Source organism: Oncorhynchus gorbuscha, linkage group LG05 (genome assembly GCF_021184085.1).
Source record: "Oncorhynchus gorbuscha isolate QuinsamMale2020 ecotype Even-year linkage group LG05, OgorEven_v1.0, whole genome shotgun sequence".
Lineage (NCBI taxonomy): Eukaryota > Metazoa > Chordata > Actinopteri > Salmoniformes > Salmonidae > Oncorhynchus > Oncorhynchus gorbuscha.
The window spans coordinates 19,507,252-19,534,533 of NC_060177.1; the positions used below are offsets into that span (position 1 = coordinate 19,507,252).

Consider the following 27,282-nt stretch of genomic DNA (forward strand, 5'->3'; position numbering starts at 1 on the left):
ACTGTAAAGACTAGTCCATTGATATGAGCTACTGTAAAGACTAGTCCATTGATATGAGCTACTGTAAAGTAAAGACTAGTCCATTGATATGAGCTACTGTAAAGACTAGTCCATTGATATGAGCTACTGTAAAGTAAAGACTAGTCCATTGATATAAGCTAATGTACAGTAAAGACTAGTCCATTGATATGAGCTACTGTAAAGTAAAGACTAGTCCATTGATATGAGCTACTGTAAAGACTAGTCCATTGATATGAGCTACTGTAAAGTAAAGACTAGTCCATTGATATGAGCTAATGTAAAGACTAGTCCATTGATATGAGCTACTGTAAAGTAAAGACTAGTCCATTGATATGAGCTACTGTAAAGACTAGTCCATTGATATGAGCTACTGTAAAGTAAAGACTAGTCCATTGATATGAGCTACTGTGAAGTAAAGACTAGTCCATTGATATGAGCTACTGTAAAGTAAAGACTAGTCCATTGATATGAGCTACTGTAAAGTAAAGACTAGTCCATTGATATGAGCTACTGTAAAGTAAAGACAAGTCCATTGATATGAGCTACTGTAAAATAAAGACTAGTCCATTGATATGAGCTACTGTAAAGTAAAGACTAGTCCATTGATATGAGCTACTGTAAAGTAAAGACTAGTCCATTGATATGAGCTACTGTAAAGTAAAGACTAGTCCATTGATATGAGCTACTGTAAAGTAAAGACTAGTCCATTGATATGAGCTACTGTAAAGTAAAGACTAGTCCATTGATATGAGCTACTGTAAAGTAAAGACTAGTCCATTGATATGAGCTACTGTAAAGTAAAGACTAGTCCATTGATATGAGCTACTGTAAAGTAAAGACTAGACCACTGATATGAGCTACTGTAAAGTAAAGACTAGTCCATTGATATGAGCTACTGTAAAGTAAAGACTAGTCCATTGCGCTCTTTCCTTCACAAATTCAATGGTTATATAATTCATACTTTAGGGGTTCGAGTAACCATGGTTACCAAACTGTACGCTCCCACCGAAGGTTGTATGGTACCGTGATTATATTTCTAGTGGTATGGCTGGGTAACCATAGAATCCAAGGCAATCTAAACCTCCTGTGGAGCAGGGGCAGGGAGAGTAGGCCACATTGTCATCAGGCCCCTTGACCTGTCATGCCTACTCATCCTCTCTCCATACCCAAATACCGCCGTGCACCTAGGGGGGGTGGGGGGTGGGGGGGTGAAGATGCCATGGAGCAAACAGCTGATTCACTGGAGAAGTCTATAGGAAAACTGTAGAATCACCCCCAGCTGTAGAACATTAACCTTCTCCTGTTCTAACTCCTCTGCCCAATCCCCTCGCAACACCTCAGACTTTTATAGAACAATGACTCTCCCCCAAGAGATACTGTACATTTCGGTATTACTATTCCAAATGTTTGTGTGGTCTTAATACAGCAATGACAAATGATATGCACTGTCACACACATGACATCACACGACAAATACCGAAACACAAATACACACTCAATACTTTAGATAAAATACATCCCCTGAGAATCGATGCTATGATCCCTAGACAGATCCTGACACCCGAACCCTGATCATATGACCTTAACCCCGGGTCAGAGAGCCTAACCTATCCTCCCATTAATTACATGAATAACTCCTCTGTGCATACTTACTGTCAACGTTTTGGTGTACAACCTTTTCCAACCTTCTTCAACGTCTTGAAAAAGGATGTGTACCAAAATGTTGACAATAAATATGCAGAGATAAAATTCTGTACGCTGGAGTTTTCATATTTTTTCTACAATGTTGACTTTGGTACCGTAATTCCCTGCCCCACAAACATGAAAAGCATAGTAGTGTTAACTCTGTTCAAAAGAACCTGGACCTGATGACATAATGTGCATAGCTCTGTATATTGTGTTGCAGGGGAGCATACAATGTTATGTCATCTACTAGATAAATGCCTTTAGATGCTTCCTGATTTTCTGAAAGGGGCGTTAGATAGAGTTAATGGAGTTAGATAGAGTTAATGAAGTTAGATGGAGTTAGATAGAGTTAGTGGAATTAGATGATGTTAGATAGAGTTAATGGATTTAGATTGTGTTAATGGAGTTAGATGGAGTTAGATAGAGAAATGGAGTTAGATAATGTTAGATAGAGTTAATGGATTTAGATTGTGTTAATGGAGTTAGATGGAGTTAGATAGAGAAATGGAGTTAGATAATGTTAGATAGAGTTAATGGATTTAGATTGTGTTAATGGAGTTAGATAGAGTTAGTGGAATTAGATGATGTTAGATAGAGTTAATGGATTTAGATTGTGTTAATGGAGTTAGATGGAGTTAGATAGAGAAATGGAGTTAGATAATGTTAGATAGAGTTAATTAAATTAAATGGAGTTAGATAAGAGTTAATGGAGTTAGATTGAGTTAGATGGAGTTAGATTGAGTTAATGGAGTTAGATTGAGTTAATGGAGTTAGATAGTGAAAATGGAGTTAGATAGAGTTTATTTATTTATCTGTTATTTTACCGGGTAAGTTGACTGAGAACACATTCTAATTTGCAGCAACGGCCAGTTACAGGGGAGAGGAGGGGGATTGAATGAGCCAATTGGAAACTGGGGATTATTATGTGACGGTTTGAAGAACAGATTGGGAATTTAGCCAGGACACTGGGGTTAACACCCCTACTCTTACAATAGGTGCCATGGGATCTTTAATGACCTCAGAGTCAGGACACCCATTTAATGTCCCACCCGAAAGATGGCACCCTACACAGGGCAGTGTCCACAATCACTGCCCTGGGGAATTGGGATATTTTTTTAGACCAGAGGAAAGACTGCCTCCTACTGGCCCTCCAACACCACTTCCAGCAGCATCTGGTCTCCCATCCAGGAACTGACCAGGACCAACCATGCTTAGCTTCAAAGCAAGCCAGCAGTGGTATGCTGGGTGCTATGCAGGGTGGTATGCTGCTGGCAATAAAATGGAGATACAGTGGGGAGAACAAGTATTTGATACACTGCCGATTTTGCAGGTTTTCCTACTTACAAATCATGTAGTGGTCTGTAATTTTTATCATAGGTACACTTCAACTGTGAGAGACAAAATCTAAAACAAAAATCAAGAAAATCACATCGTATGATTTTTAAGTAATTAATTTGCATTTTATTGCATGACATAAGTATTTGATCACCTACCAACCAGTACTAATTCCGGCTCTCACAGACCTGTTAGTTTTTCTTTAAGAAGCCCTCCTGTTCTCCACTCATTACCTGTATTAACTGCACCTGTTTGAACTCGTTACCTGTATAAAAGATATTAGTTAGTTAGATGGTGTTATGCTTTGTAAGTAGGAAAACCTGCAAAATCGGCAGTGTATCAAATACTTGTTCTCCCCACTGTAGATAGTTAATGGAGTTAGATAAGAGATAATGGAGTTACATAGAATTAATGGATTTGGTTTGAGTTAATGGAGTTAGATGAAGTTAATGGCGTTAGATAGAGTTAATGGAGTTAGATGAAGTTAATGGCGTTTGATAGAGTTAATGGAGTTCGATAGAGTCAATGGAGTTAATGGATTTAGATTGAGTTAATGGAGTTCGATAGAGTTCGATAGAGTCAATCAATGTGTAACGGTTCTCTTTAGGTGAAGTAGAGTCAGACCAAAATGTGGCGTGGCTATTGCAATCCATGTTTAATGAAACAAAGTAAACACGAATCAAATACAATAAACGTACCACGAATACTGGTGCAAAGTAACACAGAGACAGTAACAAGGACAATCACCCACAAAACCCAACACCAAACAGGCTACCTAAATATGGTTCCCAATCAGAGACAATGACGAACACCTGCCTCTGATTGAGAACCATATCAGGCCAAACATAGAACTAGACAAACTAGACATGTAACATAGAATGCCCACCCAGCTCACACCCTGACCAACCAAAACATAGAAACATACAAAGCAAACTATGGTCAGGGTGTGACACAATGGAGTTAGATTGAGTTAATGGAGTTAATGGAGTTGATAGAGTTAATGGAGTTAGATAGAGTTAATGGAGTTAGTGGCGTTAGATAGAGTTAGAGTTAATGTTGTTAAATAGAGTTAATGGATTTAGATTGAGTTAATGGAGTTAGATTGAGTTAATGGAGTTAGATTGAGTTAAAGAAGTTAGATGGAGTTCGATAGAGTCAATTGAGTTAGGTTGAGTTAATGGAGTTAGATTGAGTTAATGGAGTTAATGTTGTTAGATAGAGTTAATGAAGTTAAATGGAGTTAGATAAGAGTTAATGGAGTTAGATAGAGTTAATGGAGTTAGATGATGTTAGATAGAGTTAGATAAGAGTTAATTAAGTTAATGGAGTTCGATGGAGTTAATTGAGTTAGATGGAGTTCAATGGAGTTAGATAGAGTTAATGGAGTTAGATAGAGAAAATGGAGTTAGATAGAGAAAATGGAGTTTGATGGAATTAGATAGAGTTAATGGAGTTAGATTGAGTTAAAAGAGTTAGATTGAGTTAAAAGAGTTAGATGGCGTTAGATAGCGTTAATGGGGTTAATGGAGTTGGTTTGAGTTAACTTCTCCGAGATAGGGGGCGCTCTTTTAATTTTTGGATAAAAAACGTTCCCGTTTTAAACAAGATATTTTGTCACGAAAAGATGCTCGACTATGCATGTAATTGACAGCTTTGGAAAGAAAAAACTCTGACGTTTCCAAATCTGCAAAGATATTATCTGTGAGTGCCCCAGAACTAATTCTACAGGCGAAACCAAGATGAAATTTCATACAGGAAATGCCCCAGATTCTGAAGGCGCTGTGTTCCAATGTCTCCTTATATGGCTGTGAATGCGCCAGGAATGAGCCTGCACTTTCTGTCTTTTCCCCAACGTGTCTGCAGCATTGTGACGTATTTGTAGGCATATCATTGGAAGATTGACCATAAGAGACTACATTTACCAGGTGTCCGCCCGGTGTCCTGCGTCAAAATTATTGCGTAATCTCCAGGTCCATGCGCGTTCCATTTCTTCAGATGAGAAAGCAAACTGCCACGAATGATTTATCATCGATAGATATGTGAAAAACACCTTGAGGATTGATTCTAAACAACGTTTGCCAAGTTTCTGTCGATATTATGGAGTTAATTTGGAAAAAAGTTTGCGTTGTAATGACTTAATCTTAGTTTTTTTTCTTACCTAAACGTGATGAACAAAACGGAGCGATTTGTCCTTCACAAATAATCTTTTTGGAAAAACTGAACATTTGCTATCTAACTGAGAGTCTCCTCATTGAAAACATCTGAAGTTCTTCAAAGGTAAATGATTTTATTTGAATGCTTTTCTGTTTTTGTGAAAATGTTGCATGCTGAAGGCCAGGCTTAATGCTATGCTAGGCTATCAATACTCTTACACAAATGCTTGTTTAGCTATGGTTCAAAAGCATATTTTGAAAATCTGAGATGACAGTGTTGTTAAGAAAAGGCTAAGCTTGAGAGCTAATATATTTATTTCATTTAATTTGCGATTTTCATGAATAGTTAATGTTGCGTTATGGTAATGAGCTTGAGGCTATAAATAGGATCCCGGATTGCTCGTCGCAACAGGTTAATGGAGTTAGATGAAGTTAATGGAGTTAGATGATGTTAGATAGAGTTAATGAAGTTAGATGTGTTTAGATAGAGTTAATGGAGTTAGATGGTGTTAGATAGAGTTAATGAAGTTAGATGGGGTTAGATAGAGTTAATGGAGTTAGATGAAGTTAATGGAGTTAGATGATGTTAGATAGAGTTAATGAAGTTAGATGTGGTTAGATAGAGTTAATGGAGTTAGATGGTGTTAGATAGAGTTAATGAAGTTAGATGGGTTAGATAGTTAATGGAGTTAGATGGTGTTAGATAGAGTTAAGGAAGTTATATGGAGGTGGAATGATGAGTTTGTTATAGCAGAAAATCTTTCAGTGTACTCTCGATAATATCATTCATAGCAGGCAAGCCTTCATGAGATATGAATGATATGAGCATCTTCATAGTATTATTGGAGGGAAACAGTGGTGCTTCACTGCAAAAACAATTGACTTGCTTAAGTATCAAATACAGGTCCCCAAACAGGCTGAGCCCAAGACACGTTTTGCATGTTGATTACATAGAGTGTATGTGAATCTCTGGAGTGTCTCTTTTCCTTTGTGTATGTGTCCCTACTCCTTTTTCTCCATCTCCATATCTGTGTGTGTGTGTGTGTGTGCTGCCCACAGGGGAATCTCATTCCCCTGTTGTGATATTCAGCAGTGATGCAGATGTAACCCAGCCAGGCTGCCTGGGCAGACAGTCATCCACCCTGACAGAGGACCGGAGCTCTGACATCATCCCATCAAAGCGCCAGTCAACACCCCCAGGGGAAGCACGATTAGATGAATAAAGAGATAGAGAGGTAGAGGGAGGGAAAGAAAGGGCTGACAAAGGGAGGGAAGGTAAGTAAAGGGTTAATAGATCAATTAGATCAAGGGAGGAAGAGACTGCATGAGAGGCAGAGAGAGTCAGTGAGAAAGAATGAGAGCTGGAGAGATGGATTGAGAGGAGCGGGGTTGGTCTCGTAGAGGGCAGCATGATGGAAGGAGGAGATGGAGGTGAGGTGGAATGGGAGTGAGGGATGGGTTCTAATGACGGGAGAGGGGGTAGAGTGGTGAAAACATAAGAGATGAGGGGTCAACGGGGGACCTGGCTTGGGAGAAAGCATGTATCCATACACATTCAGTATATGGGCATGCTGATCATACAATGCCCCAGGAGAGCAGCGCAACACAATCACAGGTCCCCAGGCTGTGATAGATGAGGCCTGAGCTCTGGTGTCAGCACACTCAATGCAAACATCCAACATATCAGCAGGCCACCTCCCTCCGTACCAGCTTAATACAACTAATGGAGCCAATCCAGCTGACTGTTGTTTGAATACTTTTCTCCAACCTGAGTCTGAGTCATCCTGATTGGTTGGTACCCCGTAAATGCTGGTTGATGCTTCAACTGATCTTCAAGCTCCCATTTATTGCACAAACACCTAATAAAGTAAAGAGATGGTAAAGTGATGTCATTTCCTCCTCATATCTCACTTAGATATTGATTAAGGTGAATTTATGCAGCGCTTTTTTCCACACAGGACTTCCGAAGCGGATTTCTCACTGTTTTTCATCAGATTATATAACTGCGCTTTCCTTTAATCAACTTTGTGTTCCGACTCAAACGCCTCAGCAAGGCATGGTGAATGACTTCCTGAGACGGAGCTGACTTTTTTTTTTTTTAAATGTCTCTTTTGTGCTGACCTATATTTCTGTTCCCAGCCAATCAAGTTTCCCTGAGCTAGCTCCAGAGGCGGCCATGGAGACCGTTGCCAAGCCAGAAGAGTAATTATAAGGCTTGACTCAGTTTGATTACAGGCCAGAAAGTCTGGCCCCAAGGAGTTGGTGGTCCAGGCTCAAAGAGCATGGAGCGTTGAGCTCCTTATTTACGTGTTCTCTGTGTGTCTGCGTGTCTGGGGGCTAGCACTGTCATGCTACAGCAGAGTTTATTTCGGAGATGGTAATGATATCGAGCTGCCATGATAAAACTCCGTAGCTACTGCATGTTGGTGGGAGGGTTAGTCCAGTGACTCCAGTCAGCCGTGAGGCTTAAGGCCTCTGACACAATGGACCTCAGCCACCAGTGCATGACTCGATGACCGCAACTTCAATAACCCGCTTTAAGGTATAGCCTACAGAATACTGTACTCACCCTTTTGGACCAAGTTTTTACAATACAATCACTTTCTGGGCGGCAGGGTAGCCTAGTGGTTAGAGCGTTGGACTAGTAACCAAAAGGTTGCAAGTTCAAATCCCCGAGCTGACAAGGTACAAATATGTTGTTTTGCTCCTGAACAGGCAGTTAACCCGCTGTTCCTAGGCTGTCATTAAAAATAAGAATTTGTTCTTAACTGACTTGCCTAGTAAAATAAAGGTACATTTTTTCTTTTTAAATAAAAAAGATATCATATCTGTAAGAATGGTATCGTCAGAGAACAGAACAATGGTCAATAGAAGCAGCTGCAGTAGCATGCTTTAGAGTCAGACAACATTGGGGTTAGACTACTTTGTGCATCACTAATCTCTCAGCACAAATGTTTGCAGACTACTAATAAATACAAATGACTTCCAGGATAATTCCATTGTTTTCCTCCCTCATCTCCTTGTGGATAGAGCTTGGTTATCACTGGCTTTAGAGTTGTGCTGTAACACTGTGATTCATTTCTAATTGAGCTGCCATAGCAAAAGAAACAGAGATTACGCTAGTTTATGCTTCTCACGAAGCTTTGATTACTTGCTTCTAAGCATCTGAGTGCACACTCCTGTCTCCTGAGAATGAAAACATATTCTCCATTTGAGAGAATGATTGACCTTCCCTCTCTACCAATGACCCTTTGTCTGTCTACGCAAGGACATCCTATTCTAATATACAGTAAGGTGTGTGTATGGAGGGAATATGCTTTGTCTGTCAATGTCTGTTTCACCTGAGCCTGTATGTCTATTTATTCATCTCATTGAACTGTATGGTTCTAGGTATCTGAATTGTGAATGGTTCCATTTCTCCTTGAGTGAATACTTCTGTCTTTTTGGTAGTGAGTGTACATTTCACTAGCAACCTGACAGCAAATGTTTTTCTCTTTGTCTGACAGCATATGTATTCTCTCTCTCTCTCTCTCTCTCTCTCTCTCTCTCTCTCTCTCTCTCTCTCTCTCTCTCTCTCTCTCTCTCTCTCTCTCTCTCTCTCTCTCTCTCTCTCTCTCTCTCTCTCTCTCTCTCTCTCTCTCTCTCTCTCTCTCTCTCTCTCTCTCACACACACACACTGTGGCGAATGAATCAGAATTAGTTGGGTAACATAGTTCATTAAGATGTTTTATTTGCATAATATGCTTATGTGAGATACGTGTCATTAGAATGTATCCTTTTGGACTACAGTGTTGGCAGTTGCACTTTTCCCTCAGCCAGGCATTAGTCACTTGGGGCCCAGAGAGGGGAGAGGTCAGGCTTGTCTTTCACATGTCCCTTGTGCTATGCAGAATATCAGAAAGGGAAGAGGACAGAATGGAACATTGTCTTCATATGTGAATGTGTCTTTACCTATTCTTTACATTTACATTTACATTTAAGTCATTTAGCAGACGCTCTTATCCAGAGCGACTTACAAATTGGTGCATTCACCTTATGACATCCAGTGGAACAGTCACTTTACAATAGTGCATCTAAATCTTAAAGGGTGGGGGGGGGGATACTTATCCTATCCTTTACCTAATGGGGAACCAATTACTTGTCTCCACAACGTCTGTGTGCCAGTCACTCCCTCCTTTTCCCATTGGGGGGAGGTGTATGGCAGTGTCTGGAAACATTGTATGTCCTCTCCAATGTTGCATTTATGCTGGGATAGTGTATGATCTAGAGGCTCACTCCCCTCAGTGAGCTTGTCCAGGAGTGGGGTCAAGAGGGGGTTTACTTGAGATAGAGTTGATAATTGATATATGCCATTGGATGAGTTGGTGTTTTTGTACTATGAAGTACCAGGAACGAGATTAGAACCTCGTCGGAGGGACTAAACTGAACAATAATTTATAGCGAATGTTATCTGGCTAAGGGATACACCTTTCTCAAGAAAAAGTATTTCTTTGTGAACTGTTCCTAAGATCTGTGGTTCTGTCACGCCCTGGTCTTAGTATTTTGTGTTTATATATTTAGTTGGTCAGGCCAGGGTGTGACATGGGTTTATTTTTTTGTGTTTTCATATTGGGGTTTAGTAGGTATTGGGATTGTGGTTGAGTAGGGTTGTCTAGCATAGTCTATGGCTGCCTGAGGCGGTTCTCAATCAGAGTCAGGTGATTCTTGTTGTCTCTGATCGGGAACCATATTTAGGTAGCCTGGGTTTCACTGTGTGTTTGTGGGTGATTGTTCCTGTCTCTGTGTTTGTTGTCACAAGATAGGCTGTATATGTTTTCTCGTTTCGTTTGTTGTTTTGGATATTTAGTTATTTCATGTATCGTTCATTTTTCATTAAAGAACATGAGTAACCACCACGCCGCATTTTGGTCCGACTCTCTTTCAACAGACGAACGCTGTTACAGGTTCGTCATGTAAGTTGAGAGGGGTGTAATCTTGGCTATAAAAGATCTTTGTACTTTTCTGTTGGTACTTTTCAATGGTTCATTGGAGATAGCGCATCATTGAAAGTCAAAAAGGCTATTGCAAAGCTCTTATTAAAAAATATGTAGTTTAAGTATAACTCTGACTGGTGTGTGAAGTTTGTAACGCTCTCATTTGGTAAAGCAGAAATATGCCACCACAACACACACATACACACACGGAGGCATCATCACTTTTCATAATTTTCAGTCTGCTGGGATCCATCATAAGGCCAGGGGTGGGCAAGGCAGGGGCACTGGGACCCACACAGGGGTAACTAGAGAGACTGGGAGATGGACAGAGATGATGATTGAAAGTGGTTATTCATTGTGGAAGGACACAAGGCAAGTTGGCCCACGCGACTGTGCCTCGCACCAGATCGCTTTGATTAAAGACGGGTGTTGGACAGGCATCCGGCCAGGAAGAGGGAGAAGATGAGCATGCAGGCGTGCCTCCACACCGTGACTGCAATGTAGGCATTTCAAGGCTGAACAGGTCATAACCGCGGCATGACCATGAAATACGATGAGCATGACCACGACAGGACAAACCCACAGGCCAATACAGCACAATAACGTTCCTTCAGAACAAAATTCTTATGTATTCTGACCACTGCACAGAACTCCATCTACCATCGTTCATGCTCCTTTTTGAACTGAGTAGAAAGGAAATGTGGAAATTCCAGGAAGCATTACAAATGTTATTGAAATCATAAGATGCAGTACAAAATAGCCTACATCAGAGAGATTCAGTGAAAACTAACTATTGTCTGATAAATGTAAGAGTTGTTCTATTGCTCATCTAGGACAGAAATGTACTGAACGCTACCATATAAAAGCACTCACTACTACACCACCTTACACAGTAGGACTCCTTACCCAATAATAGGGATTTATGTACAGTCCACTACCCATGAGGGACAGGAGGCAAGCAGAGCACTCAATTCCTGAGAACATTTTAGGTGATAACACGGCAGCCTATCTAGCTGTTTGCTCACCACAAGAGTTGCTCTGGTTCTTATTTCCCAGCTGGTAGTTGGCTGTTAGCGTGTTTGTCTCTGACAGCTGTTGGGGAATGCATATGGAGTCGGTGGCAGAAGAACGGTTAGCATATTTTTAGACAGGGGTTTCACACGGGGGGACCACACTCCAGAATAATGAGTCCGCCCCCACCATGCTCCCTGCTGTGGAATGGAGACACGCAGATCAAACCCTCTTTGAGCTGGTGAGGAAGAGCGGGAGGCAAACAGGCTAACAAGGGGGAGGCAGGATGAGAGGGAGCATGAAAAGAACAAGGGAGCATGAAAAAGGAAAGATGGAAAAACTGAGGAAAAAAGCGAAAGCTGACTTAGACTGGCAAAAGTAAACAAACATGTTGCGGTAAGGCTAGGACCAATGAAGTGGGACAGGATGTAGACACATAGTTAACACTTGATGATTGGACATTCTAGTGTTATTACCTGATATTTCCTATTTCAAATCAGGAGAAGGAATTGGGGAATGGTTGATTGGCCGGGATCAGAGACAATATATGGGGAGCAGATAATAAAGGTAATTACTTCCTGCTGCCTTCTCAGAATGACTATATCTAATCCTGTTACTAATGTACTAACTCAGGACTCTCACAGCAGGAAGACACTGAAACCAACCAATCAGATGCTTCTGTCAGCCCATCCAATTACAGCGTCCCCATTGGGTTGTTATAGGCTTCCTCTCACTGTGGATCATGCCGATCACACAGTAGCTTCAAAACTGGACCACAAGAATCTGCACTGAACATCACACACACTGCTGGGAAGTCTACACCAACTATTTTCCTTCAATCTCTCTTATCTCATTTCACCAGGGCTTTATCTCTCAACTCTTTCTTTCTTTCCTTCTTTCACACTCTCCCTCTTTCTCATCCTTTCACTCTTTTGTTCGTAACCTGGCTGGTACCTTGATTTGTCCGGTGGAGTTGAGTTTTCTTGGCACGCTGGTGCTTCCTGTAGATCTGGGAGGTTGGCGAAGTCATCTTGTTCAGCCAGCCCGATCGCTAGAGACAGAACAACCATCTTCCCCTCGCTGCTCCACACAACAACCCACACACACAACGAGTACAGAGACAGAGTAGAGACAGGTAGTTTTAAAAAACTGTAAAGAGGAGAGAAAGGTGATATTGAGTGGTGAAACATTTACATATTATCACTTGGATTGATACAAAACCTCACCCTTAAAACATTTAATTGAACCCAAGCTGTTGTAGACACAGATTGTTTACTTTCTGTGAGCTTTGAAGCGTACCGTGTTACAGGCTTTAGTCATATTGAAGTATGCTGAAGTCTGAAAGGGGCCAGGCACACAGTGCTCTTAACAAGCAAACATTCACACACTCCTGCTCTTACTCACTCTCTCTCTCTCACACACACACACACACACACACACACACACACACACACACACACACACACACACACACACACACACACACACACACACACACACACACACACACACACACACACACACACACACACACACACACACACACACACACACACACTTAGCTACCCCTAGGGGATCCTCTTCCCCAGTTTGTGTAAAGCTGTGAGGTGAGTCACTGTTTCCCTGGACCCTGTCCTGTCTAACTCTCTCTATCATTCTCTTCCTTCCCTCACAGGGCCTTTACATAACACATTCCTGACCCCTGTTCAACAAAACCCACTCTGACCCTCACTGTTCTCTAATCATCTCCAGGCTTACTGCACAAGAATATCACAACATATTGTCTTTCGGGGACAAACTCGTAGTGTGTAGTTAATAGTAGTAGTTATCATTTTTTAGTGCAGTCTGTGAGGAGGCTAAGGATGTTTTGCTCCATGTCCAGCTACCTAAATGACACATGGAGTCTGTGCATCATACAGCTATTCATCACGATGTAAAAATGTATTGGCATTCATCCTGCTTGTGCTTTTCCTCCATCTTATAGCAGTTTTTCTTTCTCTCCATATTTAACCCAAATATTTTATTTCATGTCATTTGAATTTCGGACATTCTTCTCTCTCTCTCTCTATCATCACAATCCAATTCCATGTATTCAATACAAAGGTTGGTTTGCTCATAGTTTTGTAGACTTTCCATTGGCACACAGAAACACAATCCACAATAGACATAAGGAAAGGTGACCTTCTGTAGCTCAGTTGGTAGAGCATGGCGCTTGTAACGCCAGGATAGTGGGTTCGATCCCCGGGACCACCCATACGTAGAATGTATGCACACATGACTGTAAGTCGCTTTGGATAAAAGCGTCTGCTAAATAGCATATATTATTATTATATATTACAATAGAGGAGCATAACTGATATGAATTTATAGGCCTAAATCCACACCAAAGCAAAGCTCTATTATCATGGAAGGTCACAATGTTGGAGATGATGACTTAAAAGTAACACAACTTCATTCTCTGCATCTCTGTAAATCCACAATATAAAAAAAGCATAACAATTAGACAGTCCGCATTGCCTAGATCTTTCCACCTCTCCCCATCCTCCCATCCCCCAGAGCCTGGTCCCAGTCCAGAAAGATTCATGTTTACAGGGACCTCTCCCTCCATGTTCCACATATCTGCCCTGCCTTTATTGAGCGATGATTCAGTGAGGAGGTCACTGGTCTGGGGCCTGTGTTAATGGGCCAGAGAGACTCAAGTGGAGGGCAGGGGGGTCGGGGAGGTCCGCAGGCTGCCCTACACAGCCTCAGACATCCATCATCGTTCACCCACAGGAGAAGAAGGAATCGCTGGGTTTTGTTTCTCTAACAAATAGCCAATCATTTCAACACCAGATTCATTGGAAAATAGGTGACACCGTCAAATGTGTCAGGAGTTTCTGGCCTCCAGATCGCTCCTCCACCTACAGTAGATCTACTCTCTCCAATATTCTGTGAGGGGTCTGTGAAGTACTGAAGTACTGCTGACTGCAGGGTAATAAAAAAACGTGCATTTAGCCATATTTTTGATGGTACATTTGATGGTACATTTAGCTTTATCATAGCATAAATATTGTAAAAACTAGAGCTAAATTGAATTAGGAAGTGGTAGTTTTCCATCCATATCCACACAGAGAATTGAACTCTCTCCACCTTAACAACTCCTCCTCGTCTCCTTGGGTTTAACCTTCATCCTATTCTCTCTCTCTCTCTCTCTCTCTCTCTCTCTCTCTCTCTCTCTCTCTCTCTCTCTCTCTCTCTCTCTCTCTCTCTCTCTCTCTCTCTCTCTCTCTCTCTCTCTCTCTCTCTCTCTCTCTCATAGTGACAGTCCATTTTGGGAGTAATGACGCTGTAGACATGAGATCAATTCATGTGGAATTTCTACATGCTGCTGCTTAACCCCTGCACCCATGTTGATGCACACAGGCTATAAATGTGATATACACTGTAAGCACACACACACACACACACACACACACACACACACACACACACACACACACACACACACACACACACACACACACACACACACACACACACACACACACACACACACACACACACACACACACACACACACACACACACACACAGTAAAGACTTCAGAGTACGGTATGCAGCTGCAGCATACTTATTAGCACAAATAGTTTGTCCCCCACCCTCAGGTAGACAAGTGTGACCTACGCAAAGACAATACATGTGACTTTAAGTAAACTTAAAAACAGACACTAAAGGGCATACAGACAGAGTTACCAAGAACAATGCATAAATTACACAGCATATTAAAGTAATGCCAAAAAACAGCTACAGTACATGGCTTAGGCTTGGCATTTTGGGAGTGAATCTTACAGTATATGACACTCTTTAGGACAATTACCCGAGGAGAAGGGGGAGAATTGATATAATAAGGACACATTGTGGTTGAGAAAGCCCAAAGAGACAGACAGAGGACAGTGCAAACAGGTTCAGAATAGAATCAATAACAGAATCTAGAACATTCCTAGATCAGCAGACTCACAGGAAAGACTTGACATCCAGTCCTCTGTTGCGGATCTGTCCCATCATGTGGTCCCAGCTGCCTGGGTTGGACCTGGATCGTCCTCCTCCTGCTCCTCTGTACCGGGAAGCACCTGTCCCCGCCGGACTCCCCCGCACCCCCCGCGGGCCTCCCCGGTGCCCCCCGCCCCCGAGCCCTGTGTGCAGCTGGCCCAGGCTCTGGGAGGTGGCTGGGGGGTCATTGGGGCCCGGAGGGGGCTGGTGGGTGAGAGGCTGCTGGAGACTCTGCTGTCGCACCAGGGGACGAGGACGGGCTGCTGCTGAGGATGGAATGTGCTCCAGAGTAGAGGCGGCCGAGAGGGAGGGGTCCCCAAAACTGACCAGACAGAGCAGCAAGGAAAGAGAGGGTAACACGGGTTTGCAGGGGATGCACGTGAGAGAAGAGGGAAGGAGAGGGATAGATGAGAGGATAGTGGTAACCAGAGAGATTGACAGAAGAGATCCATAATTGGAAAACAGGAGATACAGAGGGAGAGTGATGGTGTGAGTACAATACAAGTACCAGAGGGAACAAAAATGAGGACGGGCCCAGAGAGTTCAACATAGAGAAAGGAGGGTATGGAGAGATGAAAAACAGGAAATAGAGCATTGTCAGGTTAAATCAGTTCAACAGCAGTTATACAGTTGTAGAAGATGCTTGTATAGATGCTTGTATGTGAGTGTCTGACAGTCTGTGGGTAGGCTTGTGTTTTTGACAGTGCTCAGCCCCACAGCAAACAGGAGCTAACAGCCTTTATCTCTATTTTACTCCATCCACTGCTCTTACCCTTTTCATGTCACTTTTCTCCCTGATTTACCTTGACCTCTTCCTCCTTTTTTGTATCTATTTTATGTCATCCCATTAATCTGTCCTCCTCCAACCCATGATGACTTTACACTAGCCTCCAAGCTAACTCTCACACTATGCTGCTTCTCTTAGGTCAACTGGTCTTTGTCAGCTCTATTCATCTTTCCTTGCCTGCCATCAGTTCAACCCATTAATCTAACCAAACAACCCTCTCCCCTCCCTGAAACCTCTCTGTATTTCTAATCATCCATCTGCTTTTACACTAGTTTAATAGTGCTTCCCTACTCTCCCCCTTCGATGTCTGTCCTTCATGAGTACTGTAAGCTCTGGCTAAACAGCCTCTGTCTTAGGCTAGTGCAGCGCTGGAGGATTTACAGCCTTTGGCTGTGTTGACTGTGCTCTTCAGTGGGCCCTGGGCTAGCTCCACAGCGCTGTAGTAATTCTACTGGAGAGCACCAGAGGCAGGCCCCCAAGGGGAGGGACTTTGTGGACCAGATTAATACCAGTCATACTTCAGCATTTTGCCTCCCACCCCCCACCCCACGGCCTTTCAGATAGCTCACATACAGCTCAGGACAATGTGTTGACTGAAGATGGGCTGTGGTTAGTGAGAATGAGTGTTACAGTCATTATATGAATGGTCAGTGGGTATGGAAGTGTCTTGGGATGGGCTTATGGTATGTGCTAATAGCAGTTACAGCACATTTGATAAGTGTTGCGTTAAACATTCCAGAAAATCTACAAGTGCCATCGGATTTGCTCGGATTGTACAATTGAAGTCGGAAGTTTACATACACTTAGGTTGTAGTCATTAAAACTAGTTTTTCAACAACTCCACAAATGTAGTTTTAGGAAGTCGGTTAGAACATCTACTTTGTGCATGACACAAGTAATTTTTCCAACAATTGTTTACAGACAGATATTTTCACTTATAATTCACTGTATCACAATTCCAGTGGGTCAGAAGTTTACATGACTGTGCCTTTAAACAGCTTGGAAAATTCCAGAAAATTATATCATGACTTTAGAAGCTTCTGATAGGCTAATTGACATCATTTGAGTCAATAGGAGGTGCACCTGTGGATGTATTTTCAGGCCTACCTTCAAACTCAGTGCCTCTTTGCTTGACATCATGGAAAAATCAAAAGATATCAGCCAAGACCTCAGAATTTTTTTTGTAGACCTCCACAAGTCTGGTTCATCACTGGGAGCAATTTTTAAACGTCTGAAGGTACCACAACGTACATCGTATACTTTGGTGTGAAAAGTGCAAATCAATCCCAGAACAACAGCAAAGGACCTTGTGAATCCAATTAAAAATTGGATGTAATAAATGTATCACTAGTCACTTTAAACAATGCCACTTTATATAATGTTTACATACCCTACATTACTCATCTCATATGTATATTACTGCATGGTCAGAACTAGAAGCACAACCATTTCCCTACACACGCATTAACATCTAGGCAACCCTGGGCGGCAGGGTAGTCTAGTTGGACTAGCAGCCGAAAGGTTGCAAGTTCAAATCCCTGAGCTGACAAGGTATAAATCTGTCTTTCTGCCCTTGAACAGGCAGTTAACCCACTGTTCCTAGGCTGTCATTGAAAATAAGAATTTGTTCTTAACTTACTTGCCTAGTTAAATAAAACATTTGCTAAACATGTGTATGTGACAAATAAAATTTGATTTGAAGATGCTGGAGGAAACAGGTACAAAAGTATCTTTTAAAGCTTGGTCGCAAATGGGTCTTCCAAATGGACAATGTGTCAGAGTTTACTATGAGTGGTGGGTTGGAGTCAGGCGCAGAGGGTTCGGTAAATCGTCATTTATTCTCCAGCACAAAACGCGCACGCCAAAATACAGAGCGCATAAAACAGACCAGTCCAAACACAGGACCAAAAAGTCAGGAGAAAACAAACACGAAAATCACATCCACAACCAACAGAGTAACGATCCCGCACAAACCCAGGTGGACCTAACAGGCTTAAATAGACATAAATCCAGAAACGAAACAGGGAACAGGTGCAACCAATAAGACAAAACAAAATGAAAAGGAAAAAGGTATAGGTGGTAGACCGGCGACGACGACCGCAGAGTACCGCCCAAACAGGCAGGGGAGTCGTGACACAGTGACCCCAAGAATCCTTCCAAAATGGTGGCAAAATGGCTTAAGGACAACAAAGTCAAGGTATTTGAGTGGCCATTACAAAGCCTTGACCTCAATCCTATAGAAAATGTGTAGGCAGAACTGAAAAGGCATGTGCGAGCAAGGAGGCCTACAAACCTGACTCTGTTACACCAGCACTGTCAGGAGGAATGGGACAAAATTCACCCAACTTTTTGTGGGAAGCTTGTGGAAGGCTACCTGAAACGTTTGACCCAAGTGAAACAATTTAAAGGCAATTATTCTGACATTTCACATTCTTAAAATAAAGTGGTGATCCTAACTGGCCTAAAACAGGAAATTTTTACTATGATTAAATGTCAGGAATTGTGGAAAAACAGAGTTTAAATGTATTTGGCTAAGGTGTATGTAAACTTCTGACTTCAACTGTATATAATATAAGACATTAGGTTGGTTTAATTGAAGTTCATCAGTATCATGCTTTCCCACTCTCTCTGTTCACCTGTATCACCACTGCCTAAATCCTTCCTCTCACTCATCTCATCCAAAGTATTATCATTGGACCTTTTATATGGCATAAAGAATCTAAAGAATGAGGTAGGGAAGAAATAATATGGATGGATGCATTAAGTATGAAAGATAGGGATAAGCTTCCAAGCTATCAGTGACAAGAGAAAAATATAACAATATAAAGAATACATGTGATTCAGAGAAAGAAATGTATCTACGAAAGCAGCCTGTCATAGATAGCAACATCATATAAAAGTATTTCAATAAAAGAATTCCTCTCTGCACCTCCAACAATGATGCATTCAGTGCCAAGCTTCAGTATGCGCCACATCAGCTGCAGTATGCACCACATCAGCTGCAGTATGCACCACATCAGCTGCAGTATGCGCCACATCAGCTGCAGTATGCGCCACATCAGCTGCAGTATGCGCCACATCAGCTGCAGTATGCGCCACATCAGCTGCAGTATGCTCCACATCAGCTGCAGTATGCACCACATCAGCTGCAGTATGCGCCACATCAGCTGCAGTATGCGCCACATCAGCTGCAGTATGCGCCACATCAGCTGCAGTATGCGCCAAATCAGCTGCAGTATGCTCCACATCAGCTGCAGTATGCTCCACATCAGCTGCAGTATGCGCCGCATCAGCTGCAGTATGCTCCACATCAGCTGCAGTATGCTCCACATCAGCTGCAGTATGCTCCACATCAGCTGCAGTATGCTCCACATCAGCTGCAGTATGCTCCACATCAGCTGCAGTATGCTCCACATCAGCTGCAGTATGCGCCGCATCAGCTGCAGTGTGCTCCGCATCAGCTGCAGTATGCGCCACGTCAGCTGCAGTATGCGCCACGTCAGCTGCAGTATGCGCCACGTCAGCTGCAGTATGCGCCACGTCAGCTGCAGTATGCGCCACGTCAGCTGCAGTATGCGCCACATCAGCTGCAGTATGCTCCACATCAGCTGCAGTATGCTCCACATCAGCTGCAGTATGCTCCACATCAGCTGCAGTATGCACTACATTTTACAGTCCAACAATTATCTTTTGTCATAACTGACGGAATGATTCATCAATAAATCTGGATGGAATACATGGCATAGGGCCAGCCAGACATCTGGGAGTCCATTTCAAGCAGAAATACATTTCTCCCGTGTCATAAAATTGGCTTCGGCTTTTTACAGCTCCTATCCAGATACCGTAGCAAGCTCAAAACCTAATTCTTTCACTGTACATTTCTCTACTATTTCAATATCTCTTTTGTCCAAGGTTGAATACATTCAACTGCAAATAGATATTTAATTTGTCTATCTGCGTGTATAGTAAATTACTTACCTACCCTGTCATTCAAATTGCCAGGCAGGCTATAAGCCCTTCTATCTGCTGCCTGTATCCTCCCCCTGCTGACTTGAGGGCTTCTTTGATATCTCCTACCCAGAAAGTCAATTAAACTGACTAAAAACCTTGTGATTTGTAATTAAAGAGCCTTGAGGAGGGGCAGAGGTAGTGAGAGGGGAGAGTGAGACATATCTTACAGCAGAAACATAGACACATGGCTACCTTAAATTAGAAACCAATTACAGACCACAAATGGGGAAAAAGTTCGATTTGATTAGGAGGAGGGGGAGGTAAAAAGTAGAGGAGTGAAGAAGGCAGGTAAAGAGGGAATTAGATTTGATTAGGAGGAGGGGGAGGTAAAAAGTAGAGGAGTGAAGAAGGCAGGTAAAGAGGGAATTAGATTTGATTAGGAGGAGGGGGGAGGTAAAAAGTAGAGGAGTGAAGAAGGCAGGTAAAGAGGGAATAAGATTTGATTAGGAGGAGGGGGAGGTAAAAAGTAAAGGAGTGAAGAAGGCAGGTATAGAGGGAATTAGATTTGATTAGGAGGAGGGGGAGGTAAAAAGTAGAGGAGTGAAGAAGGCAGGTAAAGAGGGAATTAGATTTGATTAGGAGGAGGGGGAGGTAAAAAGTAGATGAGTGAAGAAGGCAGGTAAAGAGGGAATTAGATTTGATTAGGAGGAGGGGGAGGTAAAAAGTAGATGAGTGAAGAAGGCAGGTAAAGAGGGAATTAGATTTGATTAGGAGGAGGGGGAGGTAAAAAGTAGAGGAGTGAAGAAGGCAGGTAAAGAGGGAATTAGATGTGATTAGGAGGAGGGGGAGGTAAAAAGTAAAGGAGTGAAGAAGGCAGGTATAGAGTGAATTAGATTTGATTAGGAGGAGGGGGGAGGTAAAAAGTAGAGGAGTGAAGAAGGCAGGTAAAGAGGGAATTAGATTTGATTAGGAGGAGGGGGGAGGTAAAAAGTAGAGGAGTGAAGAAGGCAGGTAAAGAGGGAATTAGATTTTGACTGAAAGTGTTAAAATGGTTATACACTCTTAGAAAAAAAGGTTATTTGGTTTTCCCCATTGGGTTCTGCTTCCTTCAGTGAGGAAGAACCCAATTAGTTCCAAGTAGAAACCTTTTTGGTTCCAGGTAGAGCGATTTAGAGTTTCATGTAGAACAATCTACGGAAAAGGTTCTACTGTATATGAAACCCAAAAGGGTTCTACCTGGAACCAAAATGGTTCTTCAAAGGGCTTGCATTATGGGGTCAGCCAAAGAACCGTTTTAGGTTCTAGATAGCACCTTTTTTCTAAGAGTGTACATGAGGGAGGTTTCAGGCGTCTTAAGAACGGCCCTGCTATAAGATTCCAATCAAAAAGTAGATGTTTTGTGGTCCAATACAGTGATGAAGCAGTGGCAGACGTTGCGTAACTTTTGGTATTTGTTTGTGAGAGAGGATGTTAGGATGTTAGTCAACTCTTTAGTCAACAGAGCCTTACCATGACAATGTTCCCATGCATCAGAAAATGTCAGTACAAGCACTCACATTTTCAGCTCATTACTTCCTTCAATAGTTTCTTCCCTCTTTCCATCCATTTTCCTTTCATAAATCTCTGCACTTCCTAATGCAGCATATATCACATATAAGCCTTGCTGCTTCTGACTGCAGTCCCCCAAACCATCCATTCCATGCCTCTGCGCTGCTCAGCAATAACCCCCATGCGTGACCTCATGCCCAGCCAACCCATGTCACTCATGTCACTCACTTTCTGGGCCTCAGGCCTCCGGCGTGCATGTGGCTCTGGACCGTCTGCCAGCGCCCAGCCTTGCTGCCAGGGCCCTGCCCCGTCACTATGCTTCTCACGCTGTCACTGCGACTGGGACCTGCCCCACTCCCACACCCAGCCCCGCCCCCATCCCCCTTCTCCACCCCACTGAGAGACAGGGGGCACCAGATAGACAGACAGACACAGACATAAAGGAGAGAGAGACAGATGGAGGAGAGAGAGAGAGACAGAGAAAGAGAGAGAGGTGGATAGTAACAGTAGAATCAGTGAGGAAGAACAACCCGGAAAGTGAACCACACAGCAGAATAGCATTAGGAAGTGGTGTTGCCAATCACGCTACAGGTCTCCAATACAGAGGAGTAGCAGCCAGCCAGCAAGTCAGTAGGCTGTGCTGCTGCTGGGTTAGCAGGAGGGAGATGGGCTGAGATTCACTGTGTATATCTGTCTGTCTGCCTGCCTGCCTGTTCGTCCGTCCGTCCGTCTGTCTGTCTGAACCAGATGGGAAGAGTGACAGAGTGGTGTGTGTTTGGGTGCAGTGGGACTGAGACAGACAGATGCTGGCTGTGTTTTGAGTACCTGTCAGTTAGACTGACTGGCCATTCTGCAGCTGTACATTATATTGCACATTAAATATACATGACCAAATGGATTATTCTATCAAGGGCTTCATGGTGTTTGCAATAAAACTGAGGGGGGTCATGATCATTGAATTATGTAGGCTATCTATGGCCTCTTTACATTTTAAAAGAAACAGTTGATCTACTTTGTTATGTACAGTAGGAACTACAATGTTAAATGAAACAGATAGGCTTGATTGAAAGATTATGGTGTGTGTAATGACATTGTTGGAGTGAGTGGCTCGAAAGCCTCTAGTAATACATTGTAGTGTATCGTAGTTAATCAGCACAGTGAATCTGTTGAGTACACACTTCATTCCTCTCCCGCGTAACCCAGAGCAGCACAAGCAGCAGTAACCTAGACAACGTCACAGAGACAACAGCAGACAGTTTCACTACAGGGTCACTACACTCAGTGGAGACACACAGACACTGTCAGAACACAGCTGCTGGCCGAGAGGGAAAACACTTTAGACAGAGGATATGTGCGTCCAGCCTGCAACAGTTCTACAGTGAGCATGGGGTAGGGGTAGGGATGGAGTTGACAATTTAGGGAGATATAAGGTAAGTTATATGTAGCTTATGAACAGGGCTTCCCATCCCAAGACCTGGTAACATGACGGTGAAAAGGGCAAACATTTGACTGGATCTCAAAAAGGGATCAATGGATCCTAGCAGGTTCACTGTATCACAGCTCATGAACTCTAAAGACAATACACCCATTGAGAATAAACCTCCCTTTATAATTTCTCTGGTAAGCTATAAAATTAAATTAAAAATGACCTTCTCCGTGCAGGAGAAACATCAATGACATTATAGCCTTTAATGATTAAAGTACTGTACTGTACAGCTATAGAGTAACTGGTGTGTCCAGAGGGCTCAGGCGGTCTGACTAAGGAGAGGCAGCCTTATAGCACCTGTTGGTGGAGGTGGTGGTGGTGGTGGCACAAAACCACGAGGCACAACGAGAGTGAGGAGAGGTGATTAGGGAACAACACAGGACTCCTATAGAATGTGACAAAAAAACAACAACAGCAAAAACTAGGAGCAAAAGCCCAAAACAACGGTCAACCCTCGATGACAGAGCTGTGGGGACGGTTTAAACCGAGGGCAATGGGTTTACGGTTAATACCCTTAAGATTAGGGGATGGTTGGTTAGTTGGTTGGTTTCAGTGGAAAGGTGGATATTGGGCTGTGTGAGTGGGATCTATAATGGGTTTCTGCTCAGATGGTCTGAGGGTTGTCCGTCTCCATGGTAGCACTCCATGGGCTGGAGGTGAAGGTTTAGAGGTTAAGGGTTAGTGAGGCTGGCAGGGCTGTAGGGAATAGGGGGCATTTCAAATGTTGGTTGGTTGGTATATAGGTAAATGTTGGTATATAGGTAAATGTTTCTTCATGTTAAGTTTCAGTATGTTAAGTTTCTGTATGTAAAGTTTCTGTATGTAAAGTTTCAGTATGTTAAGTTTCAGTATGTTAAGTTTCAGTATGTTAAGTTTCAGTATGTTAAGTTTCTGTATGTAAAGTTTCAGTATGTTCAGTTTCAGTATGTTCAGTTTCTGTATGTCTATATTGTGTGTATTTTAAAGATTTGTGTTACATATTAATGTGTCCAGGTGGGAAAGGCTAGTATAAAGAATAGTGTGTTAATAGTTTTTATAGTGGGGGACAGCTTCAGACATGATCTGCATCTATTAGTGTCTCCATCCAATTAAAATTGGATCGGTCTTGGTAACACCACTAGAGACAACCCCCTTCTTGATTCAATCTAAGGCTGCATCCCAAATGGCTCCCTATTCCCTATGTAGTGCATTACTTTTGACCAGAGGGAATAGGGTCAAATTTGCGACGCACCTGAGATGAAGATCAGAGGGCTGGAGGGAGACAAGGCTGACCTCACACCTGGCCATCCCTATACTGATGTCAGTCACCTCTAAGGTGAGGCAAGTAGAAACATCCTAGTGGCAGCCCTGTACAACTCAATCTAGTACTGCATGGCCAACAATGCATACTAAATAGCTTTACCTTTCAGACCCTGTTGGCTGCAGGAAAAGGAATTACTAATGCCAATCAACGGAACTCTCCCAAGACAGAAGATACTTTATGTACGATGTGCATGTTACGTGGATAACATCACTTAATAATGCCATTTGGCCCCTTTAGGCTATTACATTTGACCTTAGCAATGACCTTTACCGGGACATATGCATTAGGTTATGCCTTGGGTTCAGAGCTACTGTTTGGCAAATGAGCTACTTGTGTAGAATATAAAGCATATACTTTGTGCATCATGTAGCTCTTACGTCTATGTCCGGCAGAGAGAAATGCATGCAAGTGGACTAGGGTGGCATGTTCCTATGTAGACAATGTACTGTGTTTTTGGATGTATATTTTGTCTGGAATGTTTGTCTGTTTCAGACTGAGGGTGTTGAGGGTCAGACTGAGTCAAACTGAGGGTGTTGTGGAGGGTTGGGGGTACGGAGGCACAGAACTCATTGTGAGAGGCTTGGCTCCCCCGCTTCATTACAGCCCTGCACAGAGAGAGTGGTCCCTTACCAGCCGCGACCGAGACTCACTTGGGCGTGAGGCGAGGGTCTCCATACGGGGCATAGGGGGACATGTTTAAGAGGAACTCCTTGGGCGGATAGGAGCTCCATCTCTGCTGCACGTTGCTGCTGTCATTGTTATTCCAAAAGTCCCTGTCTAGATCACTGCGGCCAGAGAGAGAGACAGGTAAGAGCAGTACAGCCAATCACAGTGGAGTAGGAGGGAGGAGTTTCAGGGATAGTAAGAAAGATAGGTCAGAGCAGCAGAGCCAATCACAGTGGAGCAAAGTGAAGGATGTTTCTTGGAGAGACAGGATAGGGAAACAACCTTAGTTTAATAGATGAAATGTCAATCCAGGCAATAGAGATACACCTCTACATATTTGTAGAAAATAAATGGAAAATTCATTAGGGGTAGGGGGTCCTGTACAGGGCCGGACTACCACATTAGGGGTAGGGTCCTGGGGCACCGACCTCCGGGGGCCCCCATTTCTTAAATCAGCGAACTTACTATATTTCAACACATTTTTCCATGGTGCAGAGGGAAAACCTTTACCTTCTCCCACAGGATCACTGTACCCACCCACACCTCCCACCACAGGACAGTTGCACCGACCCACAGGTACCAGGAGCACCTTGAAGGTATAGAGAGCATTTCGGGGTTGGATGAACATTCATTTGGAATAGTCTGCACAGGGTAAGATAAGATCTGTGGACAAAATTAAAATGGTTATTTTGATATTTAGGATTTCTAGAAGAGAGAATTACAGACCAGTTCATTTCAGTGATTGAAGGTCTCTTCTATTGTAGGTCGTTTGGCAGGGGCTTCTAAAATGCTTTTAAGAAATGCAAGTATAGATCAAAAAACAGTCCCCTGGGTTTAGGCCAGTTCTCAAAAATGCTTCGGAGGGGGTGAGTTGGTAGTGTTTCGCCCCAGGGGACATCATATGCTCGCATGGCAGGGTGAAGTTGCAAATAAAAGAAGGATTTGCCCTGTAAATTGGCAAAAAATGGTTCGATGGTCGGCGAGGGCCATGGGTAATACATCTATATCAAGAACTTTGTTGTACAGGTCCTTTGAAGTGAATATAAAGTCCACGAGAGAAAAATGTTACATTTCCATAGGAGGGATTCATAATTCGACATTAAATTGTCAACTGTCACCTCATTTGCCCATTTCCGCAGTGCCACAGAGGTCAGATGCTGGTCTCCCCCCTGTCTGCCCAGATCTATCTAGACTGTACTCCCAAACTGCATTAAAGTCGCCACCAATAACTGGTCAGAAGTCAGCTAAATCTAGTGTCAGAGTACAGAATTGGTCATGAAATGAGTTATCGTAAGTGTTCGGTGCATACACCAACAGAATAGTACTACTTGTTTTATTAAACAGCCTAATAAAGGTCAGCTTAATAAAATTGATTGTACTCTCCCTGAGGGATCCTCCACCTAAATGATTGTACTCTCCCTGAGGGATCCTCCACCTAAATGATTGTACTCTCCCTGAGGGATCCTCCACCTAAATGATTGTACTCTCCCTGAGGGATCCTCCACCTAAATGATTGTACTCTCCCTGAGGGATCCTCCACCTAAATGATTGTACTCTCCCTGAGGGATCCTCCACCTAAATGATTGTACTCTCCCTGAGGGATCCTCCACCTAAATGATTGTACTCTCCCTGAGGGATCCTCCACCTAAATGATTGTACTCTCCCTGAGGGATCCTCCACCTAAATGATTGTACTCTCCCTGAGGGATCCTCCACCTAAATGATTGTACTCTCCCTGAGGGATCCTCCACCTAAATGATTGTACTCTCCCTGAGGGATCCTCCACCTAAATGATTGTACTCTCCCTGAGGGATCCTCCACCTAAATGATTGTACTCTCCCTGAGGGATCCTCCACCTAATTGATTGTACTCTCCTGAGGGATCCTCCACCTAAATGATTGTACTCTCCCTGAGGGATCCTCCACCTAAATGATTGTACTCTCCCTGAGGGATCCTCCACCTAAATGATTGTACTCTCCCTGAGGGATCCTCCACCTAAATGATTGTACTCTCCCTGAGGGATCCTCCACCTAAATGATTGTACTCTCCCTGAGGGATCCTCCACCTAAATGATTGTATTGGAAGTTGCGTCTGGCAACAATAAGTACTCTTTTACTTTTTGTAGTAAAACATGATGAAGCAATGACATGATAATATTTGTTGGAAAAACAAGATACATTTTTGCGGCGTGTTCAGATCCCGTGCATTCGCAGTTTTTCAAGCTAATTTCCTGCTATTCTATATGTTTTGCCATGAGGCTGAGAGAAAATTTTGCAGTTTTGAAGCAAATTTCCTGCAATTCCACACATTTTGCTATCGTATGCTATTTGC

The 27,282-nt window shown here is 42.9% G+C and overlaps 1 protein-coding gene across 1 annotated transcript in view; it reads right to left on the reverse strand.

Annotated features, from left to right (window-relative positions):
• LOC124035629 (synaptotagmin-7-like) overlaps nucleotides 1–27,282 on the reverse strand; it is a 134,061-nt gene that overhangs the window by 14,202 nt on the left and 92,577 nt on the right. Inside the window, exons 5-6 of the mRNA XM_046349176.1 lie at nucleotides 24,937–25,071; nucleotides 12,134–12,259 (exon numbers count right to left, since the gene is read on the reverse strand). Of these exons, the coding sequence (XP_046205132.1) occupies nucleotides 12,134–12,259; nucleotides 24,937–25,071 (261 nt within the window). The remainder of the gene's footprint in view (nucleotides 1–12,133; nucleotides 12,260–24,936; nucleotides 25,072–27,282) is intronic.